We start from the raw sequence: 16,582 nt of genomic DNA, 5'->3' as shown, positions 1-16,582 counted from the left end.
AGATGAGATATATATATATATATATATATATACACTGTTATTTTATCTCCTTATTCTTATCATGGACAACGTTGAAGGAAATATCATTTCACTGTTTTCATTCATTCATCCACCCATTATCTGCACCAGTTATCTTCAGTAAGGTTGCTGGGGTGATGGAGCAGGGAGAACATGCAAACTCCCCATGGGGAGGCTGCAGTAGCTGGACTTGAATCCCGAACCTCTGCACCAACCACCCAGCTGCTGTGCCTGCATTATTTTCATAGCGGGGTTGTAGGAGGTAACTTGAAATGAAAATGTAACGCTACTCAATAACTGCCCAAAAAAAAACTTTTTTATTTCATTTTTCTTTACTCAATTCGATTTGGTTCAGTTCACAGTCCAGTTCCCTATTCTATTCTATTCTCCATCCATTATCTTCACCGCTTATCCTCAGTAGGGTCGCGGGGGTGCTGGAGCCCATCCCAGCTGTCTTCGGGCAGTGAGCAGGGGACACCCTGAACTGGTTGCCAGCCAGTCGCAGGGCACACAGGGACATACAATTTGCTCGCTTATTCACACCGAGGGACAATTTGAACCGGCCAATTAACCTGACATGCATGTTTTTGCAATGTGGGAGGAAACTGGAGTGCCTGGAGGAAACCCACTCAAGCACAGGGAGAACATGGAAACTCCATACAGGAGGTTCGATCTCATGACCTTAGAACTGTGTCGCACACGCGCTAACCACTGTGTATTCTATTCTATTCTATTCTATTCTATTATTATTAGTTTACTTAAGCCCAACTTCATTCCTCATCGCAAATATAGTGTCGTTTTACAACAGAAATGGATCACTCAAGAATCATGCAGCAAGCTTGTTGTTGACATGTAAATGCACGCGCACGAGGCAACCCTTCCAAGATTCCCACACTGAAAAAAAAATCGTATTTGTTGTTGCGGTTTACGTAACCCGCATTTACGACTTGTAATGCCTCTAATTTGACTGGCGGCTTGCGCGCGCGCACGCGCGTGTGTGTGCGTGTGCAAGGGAGTGAGCTGCAAAAACAAGCCTGCTCCTTCTGGATCGGCGCCCCGGATTTCCATCGTACCGCTCTGTCGAGCGAAGGGTAAAAAGAATATGGCTTACTCGCCTTTTATTTTCTTTGATGACGATCTGCAAGGTGACTTGATTTTTATGATTTACAAGAAATAAAACATTTTTTTTAGTCATTTATATCAAGGATATTTCAAAACATCGATAGGACAAAATATTTAGAGAGGAAAGTTAGACGCAGGCATTCGCGCTGTGATATGTCTTTCTTTAAAATACGATCTTTGTAAACGGTGCTCGTTGGGGATCGGTATTCCGGCTCTTTTTCGAGAACCGTCTCTTTCAGCTCGACTCACAAAGAAGATTCAGCCTTTTCTGCTCCCAAGCGGCTCGTCGCATTTTTCTCGTGGCTTTAATCCAAAGATTTTCAATTATTATGTATGAGTATGTACGAAAGGACTTTCAAAAAGGGAAAACCTGAAGCAAAAAAGAAAAAAGACACAAATCTGAGAGAAAAAAAAGAAAGAAAAAACTAAAAGAAATAAAAAGCAAAGATGCATGTAAAAAAAAGGAAGTAAAAAGGAAAAAAGCGGGGAAGTGATAACAAAATAGAAACAACCCCAATAAAAAAAACAAGTATAAAGGCCAGGGAAAAAAGACACAAGTAAGAAAAAAAGAAAAGATAAAAAGAAAAAAGGAAAAAAGAAGAAGAAAAAAGCAACAAGAAAAAGGAAATAAAAGAATAGAAAAAATAAACAAAGAACAAAATAAAAGTGAAGAGGGAAAAGTGAGAAAAAGAAGAAAAAAAGCAAGAAATTATTTGCTTGGAAGAAAGAAAAGCAGAAAAAACATGAGAAAAAAGGGAAAAAAAAAAAGAAAAAAAAAGTAAAAAGCTAGAAAAAAATGCTCCCTTTAATGGGCATATTACCAATAATAATAGAACATTGTGCACAAAAAACTAATAATTACAAAAAATATACTATTATACTAAGATATATTTGTGGTTTTTTTTTCACTCTACAGTGAACTTTTAATTTGTTTAAACCTTTTTATACAAAGCACTTAAGAACCACTGAAAAACAAATGGCACCTCGAATTAAATTGAAGAAAATATATTGACTTGTCAGTGCAACAACAAAAAAAAGGTATGAAATACAACAACAAACTTTACTTACCCGATTAAATTGTTAAACATTATTCCTGAACACTCATACCGCGTCACAGTGTGGTATGCTGGGAGCATGGAACTGGACAGGAAAACACATACAGAGACTAATCAACACAATCCAGAAAATCATTGGCTGGTCTCTGCCAAGTTTGGTTTGCGGTACCGCAGCACAGCCATCAACATTGCGCATTATAAAAGACTCTTTTCACCCTGCCCCCCACCTCTTTGACCTGTTGCCGTTTGGCAACAGGTCAAAGGGGAAACAGGTTCAGAGACAGTTTCTTTCCCTGGGCCATCATCACCATATACCAGTGTGAAAAACTGTAAAATAGATATCTAGCGTTTTTGTTTCTACTAAATGTTATTGCAATTCATTCATTCATCATTGCAAGCAGAATATAGAATAATGTTGAAAAGTTAGTATACAAGTTACACATCTACGTGTTTATATATTTATGTATTTATTTTTAAAGGGACTATTTTATCATTTATTCATGTATTTTTACGGCGGCGCAGTAGTTAGCGTGTGTGCGGCACAGTTCTGAGGTCATGTGATCGAACCTCCTGTGTGGAGTTTGCATGTTCTCCCCGTGCTTGCGTGGGTTTCCTCCAGGCACTCTGGTTTCCTCCCACATTCCAGAAACATGTATGTCAGATTAATTGGCTGGTCCAAATTGTCCCTAGGCGTGAATGAGCGGGTGAGTTGTCTGTCTCTGTGTGCCCTGCGACTGGCTGGATGGATCATGTATTTTTAATGGAACCATTCTATTAAGTTATGTATTTAAATTTGTATTCATGTAACTTATTTTAGATCATTTTTTTAAGGAATTATTTCATGTTTTTATTCATCTAGTTACTTCCATCCATTATCTGCACCGCTTCTCCTCAATAGGGTCGCAGGGGTGCTGGACCCCATCCCAGCTATCTTCGGGCAGTGGGCAGGGGACACCCTGAACTGGTTGCTAGCGAATCACAGGGCACACAGGGACAGACAATTTGCTCGCTCCTTCACACCTAGGGACAATTTGGACCGGCCAATTAACCTGACATGCATGTTTTTGGAATGTGCGAGGACACCGGAGTGCCCCGAGGAAACCCACACAAGCACGGGGAGAACGTGCAAATCCCACACAGGAGGTTCGATCTCATGACCTCAGGACTGTTCCGCACACGCACTAACCACTGTTCCGCCGTGCTGCCCATCTAGTTACTTATACATTTAAATACATAAATATTCTGAATATTGACACAAAAACGAAACGCCAAGTCCTGTATCAGGAAAAAGAGCCTTGAAGCTTAAAAGATGTCACGAAAGCAAATGATGTAACATCATTGCCACAGAGTTTGTTTTTGAACAAAAATAGGAAAGCCACAAGTGATGCAATGCATGTTGTACGATACGATATTCAAAAGTTTGGAACAAAATCATTTTTCTCCAGGGATTTTAGATCTAGTATCAGTATCGTCCACTGCCTGTCAATGGCAGTCCAGCTCCTCTCTGAAGAGCGGGAAGACACTTAGCACCGAAAAGCAACGACGACCAGATAATGAAGATGCTGTAGCTGATTCAGATCGGGAGGATTCCTCTGATACTGGTAACCGTGGAAACCAGTACTGTTTCATGTCGGGGACCAAACCCCAACTCAAAAACGTCCGGGTGAGGGATGGGCGCCACCAGGTTGTACTTGCCCAAGACACACCACAAAAAGTGATGCCCCGAAAAGCCATGCGGCCTAGGGAGCTGGGGTTTTTTTGCACTACTTTTCATAGCACTATTGTTGTGATGCCCTATTCTTTCATTTCACTATTATTATATTGTGGGCCAGTCTCTAAGCACTACTTTGTAAATATTTTTGCCCATTTATCCTGACAATATTTTCTCTCAATTCATTTTAGTCCTCATTACATGTTTACCCTGGAGTGCCACGTCTAATATTGTTGCATAGCATACAATGTTTCACAATGTTGATATAAATGAAAATACGATTTATATTCTATATTGTAATATAATTTATTTTATTTCACTCTCCAGTGTACTTTTAATTAATTTAAACTTGTTTTGTACTTAGCAACATTAATGTCAAGCAACTCATAATTTCTGAAAACAACATGATGGAGCAAAATGTCAATTAAAGATATTGACTTTTCAGTGCAGTAACAAATACATAGTGAAATACAAGAATGAACTTTACATAAAAAATCTAATAGTGAAACACGTTATCCCTGAAAAAACACAGAGCGTAGTGAAAACAGCACAGTGCATCACTGTCTGCCCTCTCCCCTCCCTGATGGAAATATTCTCCCCTTTGTGCCTCAGTAGAGCCCAAAACATCTTTAAGGACAGGTTACATCCAGATCCTCAGCTCTTAGACCTGCTGCCTTCGAGCAGGCGCTACAGGTGCCTCAGAGCAAAAATTAAGAATGAAAACAGCTTCTTCCAAAGAGCTATTACGACCATAAACTCCCATCTACAGTGTTTACAAAAACAATACACATCTGCCACTAAGAATATGCACATAAATATTATACATCACTGATTGGCACATTTGCCTGACACGGAAAAGGTCCCCCGGTTCGAGAATGGGCAGAAACCCATATTGGCCTTGGAGAGGAATGGGCACCACCAGGCTGTACTTGCCCAAGATAAACTCTAGGAAATGGTGCCCCTACGACTATAGTGGGTAAGGGATCAGACCGACCATATATTATTTCACAATTTTTTTTATCCTTTTGCACATTTTTACCTTTTGAAATAGTTTTACTTGCATTAAAGAGGCAACCTCCAGTTATGTTATACTTGTGGGACAATAAAGGCCATTCATAAATTCATTCATTCAAATTTAAAGTCCACAACACAGAATCCATGGAAAATACATACCTGTCAACCTGTACGGTTTTGCCGTACAAAGTACGTTTATTATGCATTTTAAGACGTGTACGACGTACGAGAAAATCTGTACGAGAAAACGCAAATTTGTCAATTATGGGTATACACCGACTATCACGAAACGGCAAATCAATCAAGTAAATCGAGTTCGCTGCGGAAGCCTCTATCTCGGTATTGTTTTTTTTTCGTTGCAAACGAAGCGAGCGGTTTGATGTAGTGAAAGGAAGTCCGTCTCTTTTTAGAGAACCGTCTTTTTTGGCTCATCTCATCATGAGTATGTTGTATAAAGAATTTAAGCATAAAATAAAAAGTATAAAATGAGAAAATGAAAAAAGACAGGTTTGTGGTTATCCCTTTAATCAGTATATTACCACCAATAATCTAATGCAGAAAATGAATTCATAATTTGAATTAAAAAATGTATTATTCTACTTAATTATATTTGCATGTATTTTTTCCTTCTACAGTGAACGTCCAAGCTACTTAATTTTTGAACTTTTTTTTATGATAAACCTCATTCATGTCGAGCAACTCAGGATCTCACAACAAAATGTTAATTAACAATATAAATGCAGACCATTTACCATTTATGATATAACGAAACACATGTACAATATAACAAGTTAAACTCCATAAACAAACACGTTTAAAAAAATAGTGTAAGATTACCTTGTAAGGGAAAATACGACAGTTTGTAAGGGCATGGAGTCGTGGAGGTTGACAGATATGAAAATATGCATTTTGAGCATTAACAGGAGAAAAAAAAAGCATCAGGAAAGTAACCGGATCCTTATTGGTGAAGAGTCGGCTCATAGCCCCATTACGTTCGCGAATGACACCCCACTAGCGCTTGTGTTTACAGGCAAAAGACTGCAGACCAAAGCGAGGCAACGAGACACTCGGTGTACCTGCGCCGTGTTAATCTCGTCTGGAGACATTTTTTTATTAACCCTTCGGCTAACCACGAAATTCCAATACCAATGCTCGAAGTGGAGCAATTTAAGGACATCCAAACGCACATAAAACTCGAGGCCTGGCGTCGTAGTAGCACGAGAGGATGAATCGCAACCACAACAACAACGCGGTGAGTCCGTGCATAATGAGCGGCTGAAGAAGGAGGAGGGAAGAGAGGGAGACTGCGGTCTGTTAAAAAGAAGCACGCCAACGCTACCCTGCTTTTATTTTCCCTGATAATCTCAACCCCTTCACACTAGAAGACTATTTTTTTCCACTATCAAATATTTCAAGGGATTTTTTTCCCGGATGAAACCGCCTCCACCACCAGCGGGACGTTATGCAGTCGCCTTCCACAACAGCACGACGGGAGCGTGAAGATGCGGCTTACACAGGAATCCCCGTCGCTCCCCGTTTAGCCGTTCCGCCGCCCTTATCTACGCGCTCTGCGCTTTCGTACCCATTATCGTACGGATTTAAACCAGGTTGCGTTGTTTGAACCCAGATTTTTTTTTCTCCTCAACGTGCGAGCGCTGGCTAGCTCGTGCATGCTAGCTCCATTAGCTCCATTAGCCGGCTAACGGCTAAAACGCTCTGGCTGAAGATTTAAAAGGCTTCGTTTGCCCTCCTCACACGTCATCCATAAATAACCCTGACTGTATTTCACACGGACGGACAGAACCCCCTCCCCTCTTTTTTTACTCCCTTACTCGACGGGCGTTTTATTTACAGGTTTTCGGAGGAGGATTTACGTCTCCGGCATGAGGGCTCGAATGGAAAGGAGCCACTTGACCTTGTTTTGGGGTCTGATGCTGACCGTGTCGTCCTCACTCTGGCACGCCGCGACCGAGAGTAAGTTAAAATTCTTATTAATTTGAAATCTTCCTTTTTTTGCTTTACAACACGAGAAGACGTCTCATATTTTAATATAAATATCAAATGGAAGGTTAGAGAACAATGTCGCTCGTTGCGATTTTATCCCAGTCACGTTTTCTGTTTTTAATTTCTAATAGTGATATTATATCATATATAGAATATAGTTGAATTCACCGGTCTTTATTGTCATTGACTTGAAACTTGACGTGGATTGTTTACAAGATGTTTTGCTTGTTTTCCTTTATATCAAATGGATGATCAAAGCCCAAGTTCACCACAAACTTTTCATATCAAATGACCTCCTACAACCCCAGTTTTGATGCAAAACATTTAGAATATACTGTTCTAGAAGTTGAGTGTTTTGTTGTCCTTGATCACAACGTGGTTTAAATTGTTTACAACAAGACGTTTTAAGTCAAGTCATGTTTATTTGTATAGCCCTTATTCACAAAGAGTCTTAAACGGCTGCACAGACCACAAATTATTGCAAACCCCAGACTATTATGACATCATCCCCATGATCTAAAACTTATATGAGGGCAAATAATACACAGATATTGTCAACATAAAATATAGGTTATTCGTATGCTATAGAATAGAAGTGTGTTTTAAGCTTTGATTTAAACATTTCCACTGAGGTTTCAGATAGAATCTCAGGGGGAAGAGTATTCCACATTATCGAGGCCCGAATGGAGAACTCTCTCGCGGATCTCTTCTTGGCTCTTGGGATCACTTGTAGACCAGCGTATCAGAGCGAAGGCTCCGGACCGGAACATATGGGGAAATTAAATCTGAGAGATACGAGGGAGCAAGTCCATGCATGATTTTGTATATTACAGAACCTTATTTTCTTTGTGTTTCATAAGAAATTAATGCCCGAAGCCGAAGTTCACCACAACGTTTTCATTTCAAATTACCGCCTACAACCCCTGTTTGGATGCAAAACAATTCAAATAGAGTAGAGTACAATTTAACATTTTTTTTTGTCGTTGTTAACAACGCAATGTAGATTTGTTAACAACAGGATTAGATGTGGCACACCAGGATAATCATGCAGTAAAATACATAAAAATATTAATAAAATAAGAATATTAGGATAGAGAAACAACATTTTGAAAGGGACAGCGTGTAATAGTAAGTGCCTCCGAGAGGTACAAACTTTTTCACTAAGAAAAAACATTGATTAAAAACGATCATTGATTTGAATACTTGGCAAAAATACATTACCTATTACACCAATGTTATTTTTTATTAGAAAAAAAATCATTAGTTGAGAAATTTGTACGTCTTTTACAATGTGGAATCCCTACTTAGTGGTCCCCGGCATGTTTGTCTGGGATCTTGCTGCTACGCTGTGTTTTGTGACACTGGTTGTGGTTCGCAACAGTGCCATTTACACAATGGGGCCTTAAATACTATATGCAAGGTTGGAGAACTGACCGCTTTTGCGGTTTGATCCCACGTTTTTCAATTTTTAAACGTGGTTTAATTTCACGACTCTTACATGGTTACCTGTGATTTGTGAAGAAATGTTTTGCTTATTTTCTTTTAAAACGAACAAATGATCAATGCTCAAGTTGACTACACATTTTTCATTTTCAGTGACCTGCTCTAACACCTTTTTGGATGCAAAACATTTAGAATAGAATTGAGCAGAATTTCATTGCCTTTATTGTCAATGTAGTGTAGATTTTTTTTTAACAAGGTTATTTTTTCCAGGATAAACATGTAATAAAGACTTAAAGAAGGTAATAATACATTGTAAAGCGCTTTGGGAAGTCATTGACTTGAAAAGCGCTATATAAATGCAGATCATTTCATTTCATAATAAAATCAGAACATTTGGGAAGAGGAAGTATCATACAGTTTCAAGAATCTTATGTGATTAATATGATTTGTGAGGAAAAGTCAGTAATTTTTATTTTCTTTGTCTTTTATTTCAAAATAAGGATCACCGCAAGGTTTTCATTTCATGTTACCTCCTACAACTGCGGTTGCATACAAAACGTTTAGAATAAAACAGAGAGGAATGTAAATATCTTTATTGTCATAGATTACAACGTCATGTAGATTACAACAATTTACAACGAGATTAGACGTGGCACAGCAGGATAGACTAGTAATGAAAGACTTGATGAAAGAAAAGGAATATAAAGAAAGAGAAGAAATATTTGCAAGGTAGTGCTTGTAGATTGTTGGTGCATCAGAAAATAGTGCAGTGGAAAAATAGTGCAATGACGTGTCAAGTCATTCATTTGTAATTTTATATGTGCAGCAACATTGTAAAAAAATAAGAATAAAGAAATTAAATATGAATATACATTTTTCTATCACCTTATCCTGTGGTGTGTCTTGGGCAAGTACAGCCTGGCTGCACCCGTCCCCCTCCATGCGGTTTTTTGGGTAGAGTTTTGCTCCCCCACATAAAACAGAGTTCTGGTTCCTATAGTTACCAGTAGCGGGAGAAGCCTCCTGATCGGATTTAGATTCAGCACCTTTGTCATCTGTTTTTTTTTTTTTGTAAAGCGTCATCCCGCTCTTGAGAGATGAGCCGGACCTCAGCTAAGACGGTCAGCGGTGTGTGACAATACTGATACAAGGTCCTAAATCACTGGGGAAAAACAATGTTGTTCTAAAGTTTTGAGCATCACATAATACAGTATGCATTGCATCACTCGTGGCTTTCATTTTTGGTGAAAAACAAACTGTGGCGATACAATACATCCTTTGCTCCTATGACATATTAAAGCCCCAAGGGCTTTTGTCCGTAAAGGACTCTCCTTTTTGTATATCTATTCAAATTCTTATGTCTTTAAAAGTACAAATATCTAAATATTTAAAATAACAATGTAAAGTTGGGGGGAAAAAACCTAAAGAAGTAATCTAAACAAGTTCAGTGACAGGAATACAAAAAAAAAATAGGTAAATTTTTTGGCTTTTACTGCAGATTAATATCGGCTTCAAGTATCTGTTATCGGACTCCTCCTTATACCAAGTAAACCTGGCTTAGATTTTGTCGTAAAATCACACATTTATTATATGGAAACAAGTTAAAACCTGTCTGGTCAAAAGTCAGGTGTTGAATACATCTTTTAATATGGGGTACATTTAGTACTTAGTGTAAAGAAAGTGTCACTCAGTGGACCACCAGGCTCTTGTTGGGAAGAGCAGGGTCTGCTTTTATGCTCTTTGACATTTTAACAACCGCACTTTGATCTGCATTTTTATGCATGAAAAGTGCTGTATAAACAAAGGTTGTTTCTATAGAAATAGACTTGTGACACCAACGGAAATGATGATAAATCAAGAGATTCTGTGACGACGCATATACATGTGCCGTGCAAGTTTGAAGTTAGCCGACAGGCCAGTGACTCAATGGAGAAAGTCAGTCAGGCTGTGGATAAAAACCACTGTGTTGATTCTGACTCACTGTATGGTAAAGCGGCATCCGCAAAAACGTGAAAGGTATCCATAAGTGCAATACCGCGGAAGGCTGAACCCCTCCTTGAAAAAAGAGTGCTCAGAAATAAGCAGGAAGAAAACCTTGGTCTTGAAACTTGGTGTTGCTATTACGTGCATAGGCATTCCATAACAACACCCAATCACAAACCAAAGCTCATTTTTTAATATTGTTAGAACAAGAATTTTATAAGAAAACAAATACATGACTTCATAAGGCAAGTCAATAAAGTGTATAAAATCACCAATTAAACCAAAGCTCATTTTTAAATATTATTAGAACAAGAATTTTATAAGAAAACAAAAACATAACTTCATAAGGCAATTCAATAAAGTGTATAAAATTACAAATTAAACCGAAGCTCATTTTTTTCATATTATTAGAGCAAGAATTTTATAAGAAAACAAATTCATAACTTCATCAGGCAATTCAATAAAGTGTATAAAATCACCAATTAAGGCAGGATCTAAGCTGCAGGCGAAGTGTGGTTGCCTTTTGTGAAAAAAAAAATGCACCAGTATAAACAAATAATACATCAAGTCACTCAAATATGTTAACATTCTAGTCATCCATCTTTCCATGTACACAACCTTTGTTTTAAACTTTGTTTCGGAGTTAGAGTCTACATAAAGATATTGAGATTTAAGTATTGTAAAATAGCAATTGGTAGACAGGCATTCATGGTTCTTGTCTAAGACACTAGTTATGACCTTTTGCTGTCCAACGTAATTTTCTGCTAAATCATCCACTTATGCCATGATTTCATGCTATACCTTCTGTTGGAGTTACAATATCCTGCTACCAACCCTTTTTATGGTCATAACTTTCTCTATACTCCATTTAAGGTCACTACAGGAACACTAACCATACGCGGATATTTTGGGGATGCTTTCAACCTTTTTTCCAATAGTCCTGTTGTGGATTCCACTTCATGGTATTCACACTATTCCACAACCTTTCTCTATTGTTCTTGTTGCCGTTGCAGCTTCTCGATATGCCACCGTTTTGCCTCTGTAACAGCAAGTCCAATTCTAACCCCCATTATTGCTGTTTTGACATGGTTCAGCCCTAACTTTGACACAAGTTAGGGCTGATTGCCAGACAGTGGAAAGAACCAATCAATTGCAAATGGCTTGTTTTGACACTGAAGGAAAATATGCATGTGTTAGACGTTACCATCTATAATATGAAGCGGGGCCTCATCACGCTCTCCATGGTAGGTTGTGGAGGGGCGGGCTGGCAGGGTTGAAGTTGGGTATGGGGGGGTTTTAAAATAGAACAAGCCAAAGTACATTCACACACAAAACAGACTGAGTTCTGTTGATCGGAAAGAGTGAGCAGCCTGTGAAAGGGTACGTTGCGGCCTTTTGCCACTAGCCTCCGCTGTCACGGGACAAACATGACTCCTCTCCGCTGGTAGCCCCCTATCTTGCATTTTATTCACCTCACCACTGAGTGTAAATCTCTGGTTAAAGCTTCTTTGTGTGGTTATAAAATCTTAAACAGTTCCACTGAAGCATGAACCTTAGGATCAGTGGAATCTCAAACCAATGTGTCATTGTTAAAACATGTATAACTTTAACAGGCACTATTTAACTATTTTAAACTTATCTTTATATTACAATTATGAAGCAGAAAAGTGTTCTTTGGACAGTTATGCAAAATAAACCAAATGGATTACAAACTGCAAAAGGTGTGACTGAAGGTGCATCAAGTCTACGGAATGGTAACATAAACATAAAGGAAACACAAACATACATGAATGATAAGCAACATTTGATCAATTGCTATTATCAGTGATTTCAAACCGTCTCAACACTGATTTGTCGACTGAATGGCCGTCTTTTTAAATTACAGAACTTATTTGCTTTAAATTGATTCATTAACTGCAATGGCTGTATACAATATTTGAAAAACAAATATAAAGCCAGCAGGATGGCTGTCCTGTTTATGTTTACATTTGAACTGTTAAACTAGATTTTTAATTTTCTTGAATTCTTTACATTAATAATACAACATTTAAACAGGGATACAATTTATATTAGTCATTTTATAATAAATATTTTGCAAAAGCTTAATTCCTAACTCGGTCTTCTGAGACATTTAGTTTCAAGAGATTTGTGTTTCATTCATAGCCCTGAATATTTAGCATGGTTCAGGAAGTAGAGCGCTCGCCTTGGGACCGGGAGTTTCAGGTTTGAATCCCGGCTCCTCTGAGCTAAATGTCAATGTGTACTTGGGCAAAACACTGAACCCCGAACGCCCTTTATATGGAGACAGGCGCTTTGCATGGCTGCCTCTTGCCATCGGTGTGTGAGTGTGCATGTGAATGGGTATGTGTGAAGCACATTGTAAAGAACTTTGGGAGGTCTTCAGTGACTTAAAAAGTATTATATAAATGCAGACCATTTACCATTATCTATAATATAAATAAATACCTGAATAAACATCTATCTATAAGACGCTATGAAATGTTATTTCCCTTTTTCTTCTATCAAATTTAGGCATTGTAAGTGACAAACGTTGTTGAATATGTGCAGCCATGATTAAAATATTTATAGAGAACTATAAACCCAATACATAAATTAAATTTACAATGTCTTCATTTAATATCCTTCAATGTCCAAATTATAGTCGGATAAACCAAAAATTTGTTTCCCTCGTTGTGTTTTTTTGCGTTTATTTATCTTTCAGTACGACTTTGTTTTTCTTCATTCTCTTAATATTTGTCTCCGGTACTGTGAATAGAAATGATGGTATTATAAGATAATAGCAAAGGCCATTCATATGTCATATATATATATATATATATATATATATATATATATATATATATATATATATATATATAAAATGATGGTATAGTGGCATCTAATATTTTGCAATTGGGGTCAGGAATATTTTTACGACTGATCAATCATTGCACACACATGGTAATATACTATTGTAAAACCTTGTGTATAACGCACACCCAAACTTTGAAGTCTCCTTCAGGGAAAACACGTATTATATACAGTATGGTAAATATCGGAGTTCAAATGGCCGACTTTAATCCATTGCAAATGGATTAATGATCAATGATAACACGGGTGTGAGTAATGTCACGTAACTCCCAAGATTGGGACTAAAATTAACCAGAAGAATTGTTAGTTAATGCAACATATACATAAGCTCTTGGGACTCGGTCCGAACTGCCTCGAAATTTGGTTTGGACTTAAAATGTCAATCATTAAGCTGGGCCGGGTCGTGCTTCTCCCTCGCTGTTTTTTTCTTTCGTTTTACTCAAGTAATTATTTAGATGACTTCTTTTTACTTCTACTTGAGTAATCGTTTTCCAAAGTAGCAATACTTTACTTGAGTAACACACTTCGCCGCTGATGTTCGGCGCTGAAATGTGCACTTTGGCGCCAAAGTTATATTATTCAGATAATTATCGGTCTACCTCCAAATCACAGAATTTTAAGACATTTTCTTCCTCAGTGTAAATCTTCGGGTTTACTTGCTTGGTTAATTAGTCAGGTTTGGCTAGGTCCGAGCTTATATACCCACGCGCCGGGTCGAGCATGATTTTTTTTCGGCCCGATCTTACCTATAATGCAACACTAGACACAAAAAAGAAAAACACTGTATTTGTATTAAATTTGACCACATTTATCAAATAATTCCTCCAATGCCACAACATCGGGCCCTAGAAGGACTTTAAGGAACTTTTCTCAAGTGGGATTGCAGGATTGGCTTTAAGGTTGTTATCACTAAACAGTCACTGATTTGTCATTCAAGTGCTTCCTTAGTGGATTTCCTCTCGATTGCCTGTTGACAATTCGGCTGGAAAAAAGGTTATCTGGAGTAAATATGAAGCCTGACCAGATAAGCATGTGTACTCAGCTGGAAGGGACCAGAGAGCTGCTATCAGGCTGAAATATCTGCCTTCTGCCAAAAACCCTTCAGTGTTTTCACCCTCATCTAACGCGTCTGGAAGCAGTTCCCATGAAAGATCGACAGCGGTGTTACGTAGCTTACCACTGTTTGACGGAAAGGAGTTTCTGCAAACCCGTTTTGTCATTAATATCAGTATTTTATTTCTCCAAACTTAACAGATTAAACCCTGTTTAAAGCCACCTAAAAGTAACATGTAGTGATGATACCCTTAACAGTATGCAACTGTCTTTTATCTCAATAAAGGGTGAGATTACAGGTGCTTCACTTTACTTTGTTTGCAGATTCGTATTATTTCTGTCATAATGAATTGCAAAGAAAGACAGTATCTAAGATGTAGACAATTTTTTGAAACCATATGTAGTGCAGGTAGAGCTTAAAGTAGGGGCAATGTTCTGGCAGTTCAATGATCCCTAAGCTCAAAAACATTTATACTGGTTCCATGAATAAAAATCAAGAGTATTTCTTTTTCATCAGAAGACCGTAGACCACCACAAAAGGAGATGCGATTGGAAGAAAGGATAATTTGATTATAAAAGCGATTGACTGATGACTGAGCCCTAAAATTTTAAAAATTGGTGCCAGTTAATCAACACAGCCATAAAACCACTTTAACTCTTCAAAAAGTACATAAACATTTTAGCTTAAGCAAGTTTAAGGCCTAATCGCACAATTTAAAGATTTGAAGCCTTTGATATCACTGATGGCAACCAATTATATATATATATATATATATATATATATATATATATATATATATATATATATATATGCCTTACTTAGCATGCATTATGATGATATGACTCCCAGATCGTGTTTCCTCTTTTTGGTTTGTTAGAAAATCTGCAAAGTCAACTGTTGTTATGGTCCTTCCTGACTTCAACTAACATTTTCTAGTTTAATTTAAATTTAATTGTGAGCAGTTCTTCTGAAGGATGGACAACAGAGAAATAAATGGCCCATTTCTTTGCCACATGTACGTGTTTCAACACGTATACGAGCTGTTAATAATGTGCACTGACAAGTAGATTATAGACAAAGACATAGCGGCCATACCAACATCACTCATGTACACATAGAAGTATACACACACAAGCATATATATATATATATATATATATATATATATATATATATATATATATATATATTATGGTATACAATACCACAATTAGAAAACCCAAACCGTGAACAACTTTCTGTTAAAGTGGAAATGAAAGCTCTTCACCTTGGTTGCCTGTGTGAAACCAGTTGGTCCCAATTAAAGAGCAAACGCAAACAAAGAGCATACACATTAAACACATTTTGAGCAGGGCACTCTGCCCCACTGTGAGTCACCAGGCCTGGCGTCGGTTAGCTTCTTTTTTAAAATTGAAGTTACTTTGCTCCTTAGGGTTTGAAACAGGTCAGTTAGTCTGTGTGGTGTTGCGACAAACAGTGCTTTTGTGCGTCAACAGCGGTAGAATCTTCTGAATGGGAAGAGACTCCCAGAAACTGCATGGAAGTTAATAGATTACAGTTGTATAAGAAATGCTGTTTCATTTTATCATTGTGGAAACATTGTGTAAAATGGCAACATACATGGTGGGATACGAGCTTGGATAGTGCATTCTTGTTTTAAGAATCTATTTTGGTTTAGATGTCTGGTTAATATTTTGCGTGAATGGTAAATGGTCTGCATTTATATAGCCCTTTTTAAGTCAAAGACCTCCCAAAGCGCTTTACAATGTGCTTTACACTTAACCATTCACTAACACACTCACACACCAATAGCGGCCATGCAAGGCACCGACCTACTTTTGAGCAGATTTTGTTAAACTTATTTCTTGAGGGGAAAAAGCAAGAAATTCACATGTCATGATTTGATGTAGGCAAGACTCTGTTGTTAATGACAGATCATTTCGACATCCATTTATGGGATATTTTGTAAATTGTGACTATCATTAACATTTGGTCGGGCTGTTAATGATTATCTAACTGCCCATGGAGTTTTTCCACTATGAAAATTTGCAAGTCCATATTGAGGAGGATGGCAGCACTTATGTTCAATGTGTCCTTTTTAAAAGTAAACATGAAGATGACTCAAGTGGGAACGTTTTGTGTCTTTTTGGACACTCCAGCATTTCAAAAGTACAAAATAATTTTCTTTTTTGATCTGGGTTCATCTTGCAATATGTGTCATATTCTCCCTCAACCGTAGCTCTTTTATATTTTCTTGTTTGTGCGCTTCAGGAAGAAAAAGTTTGATTTTATCACCATGTTTACTCT

The 16,582-nt window shown here is 37.7% G+C and overlaps 1 protein-coding gene across 2 annotated transcripts in view; it reads left to right on the top strand.

Moving 5' to 3' along the window:
- Positions 1 to 5,954: 5,954 nt before the first annotated feature.
- igf1rb (insulin-like growth factor 1b receptor) overlaps positions 5,955 to 16,582 on the top strand; it is a 56,133-nt gene continuing 45,505 nt past the window's right edge. For both annotated transcript variants that reach the window (XM_088333979.1, XM_088333978.1), the window contains exon 1: positions 5,955 to 6,894. In XM_088333979.1, the coding sequence (XP_088190105.1) occupies positions 6,804 to 6,894 (91 nt within the window). In that variant the 5' untranslated portion in view covers positions 5,955 to 6,803. The remainder of the gene's footprint in view (positions 6,895 to 16,582) is intronic.

Source organism: Urocampus carinirostris, chromosome 4, assembly GCF_059441175.1.
Source record: "Urocampus carinirostris isolate Australia breed hairy pipefish chromosome 4, RoL_Ucar_1.0, whole genome shotgun sequence".
Lineage (NCBI taxonomy): Eukaryota > Metazoa > Chordata > Actinopteri > Syngnathiformes > Syngnathidae > Urocampus > Urocampus carinirostris.
The sequence above is the reverse complement of the archived record's forward strand: the minus strand, read 5'-3'. Positions and strand labels throughout refer to the sequence as shown.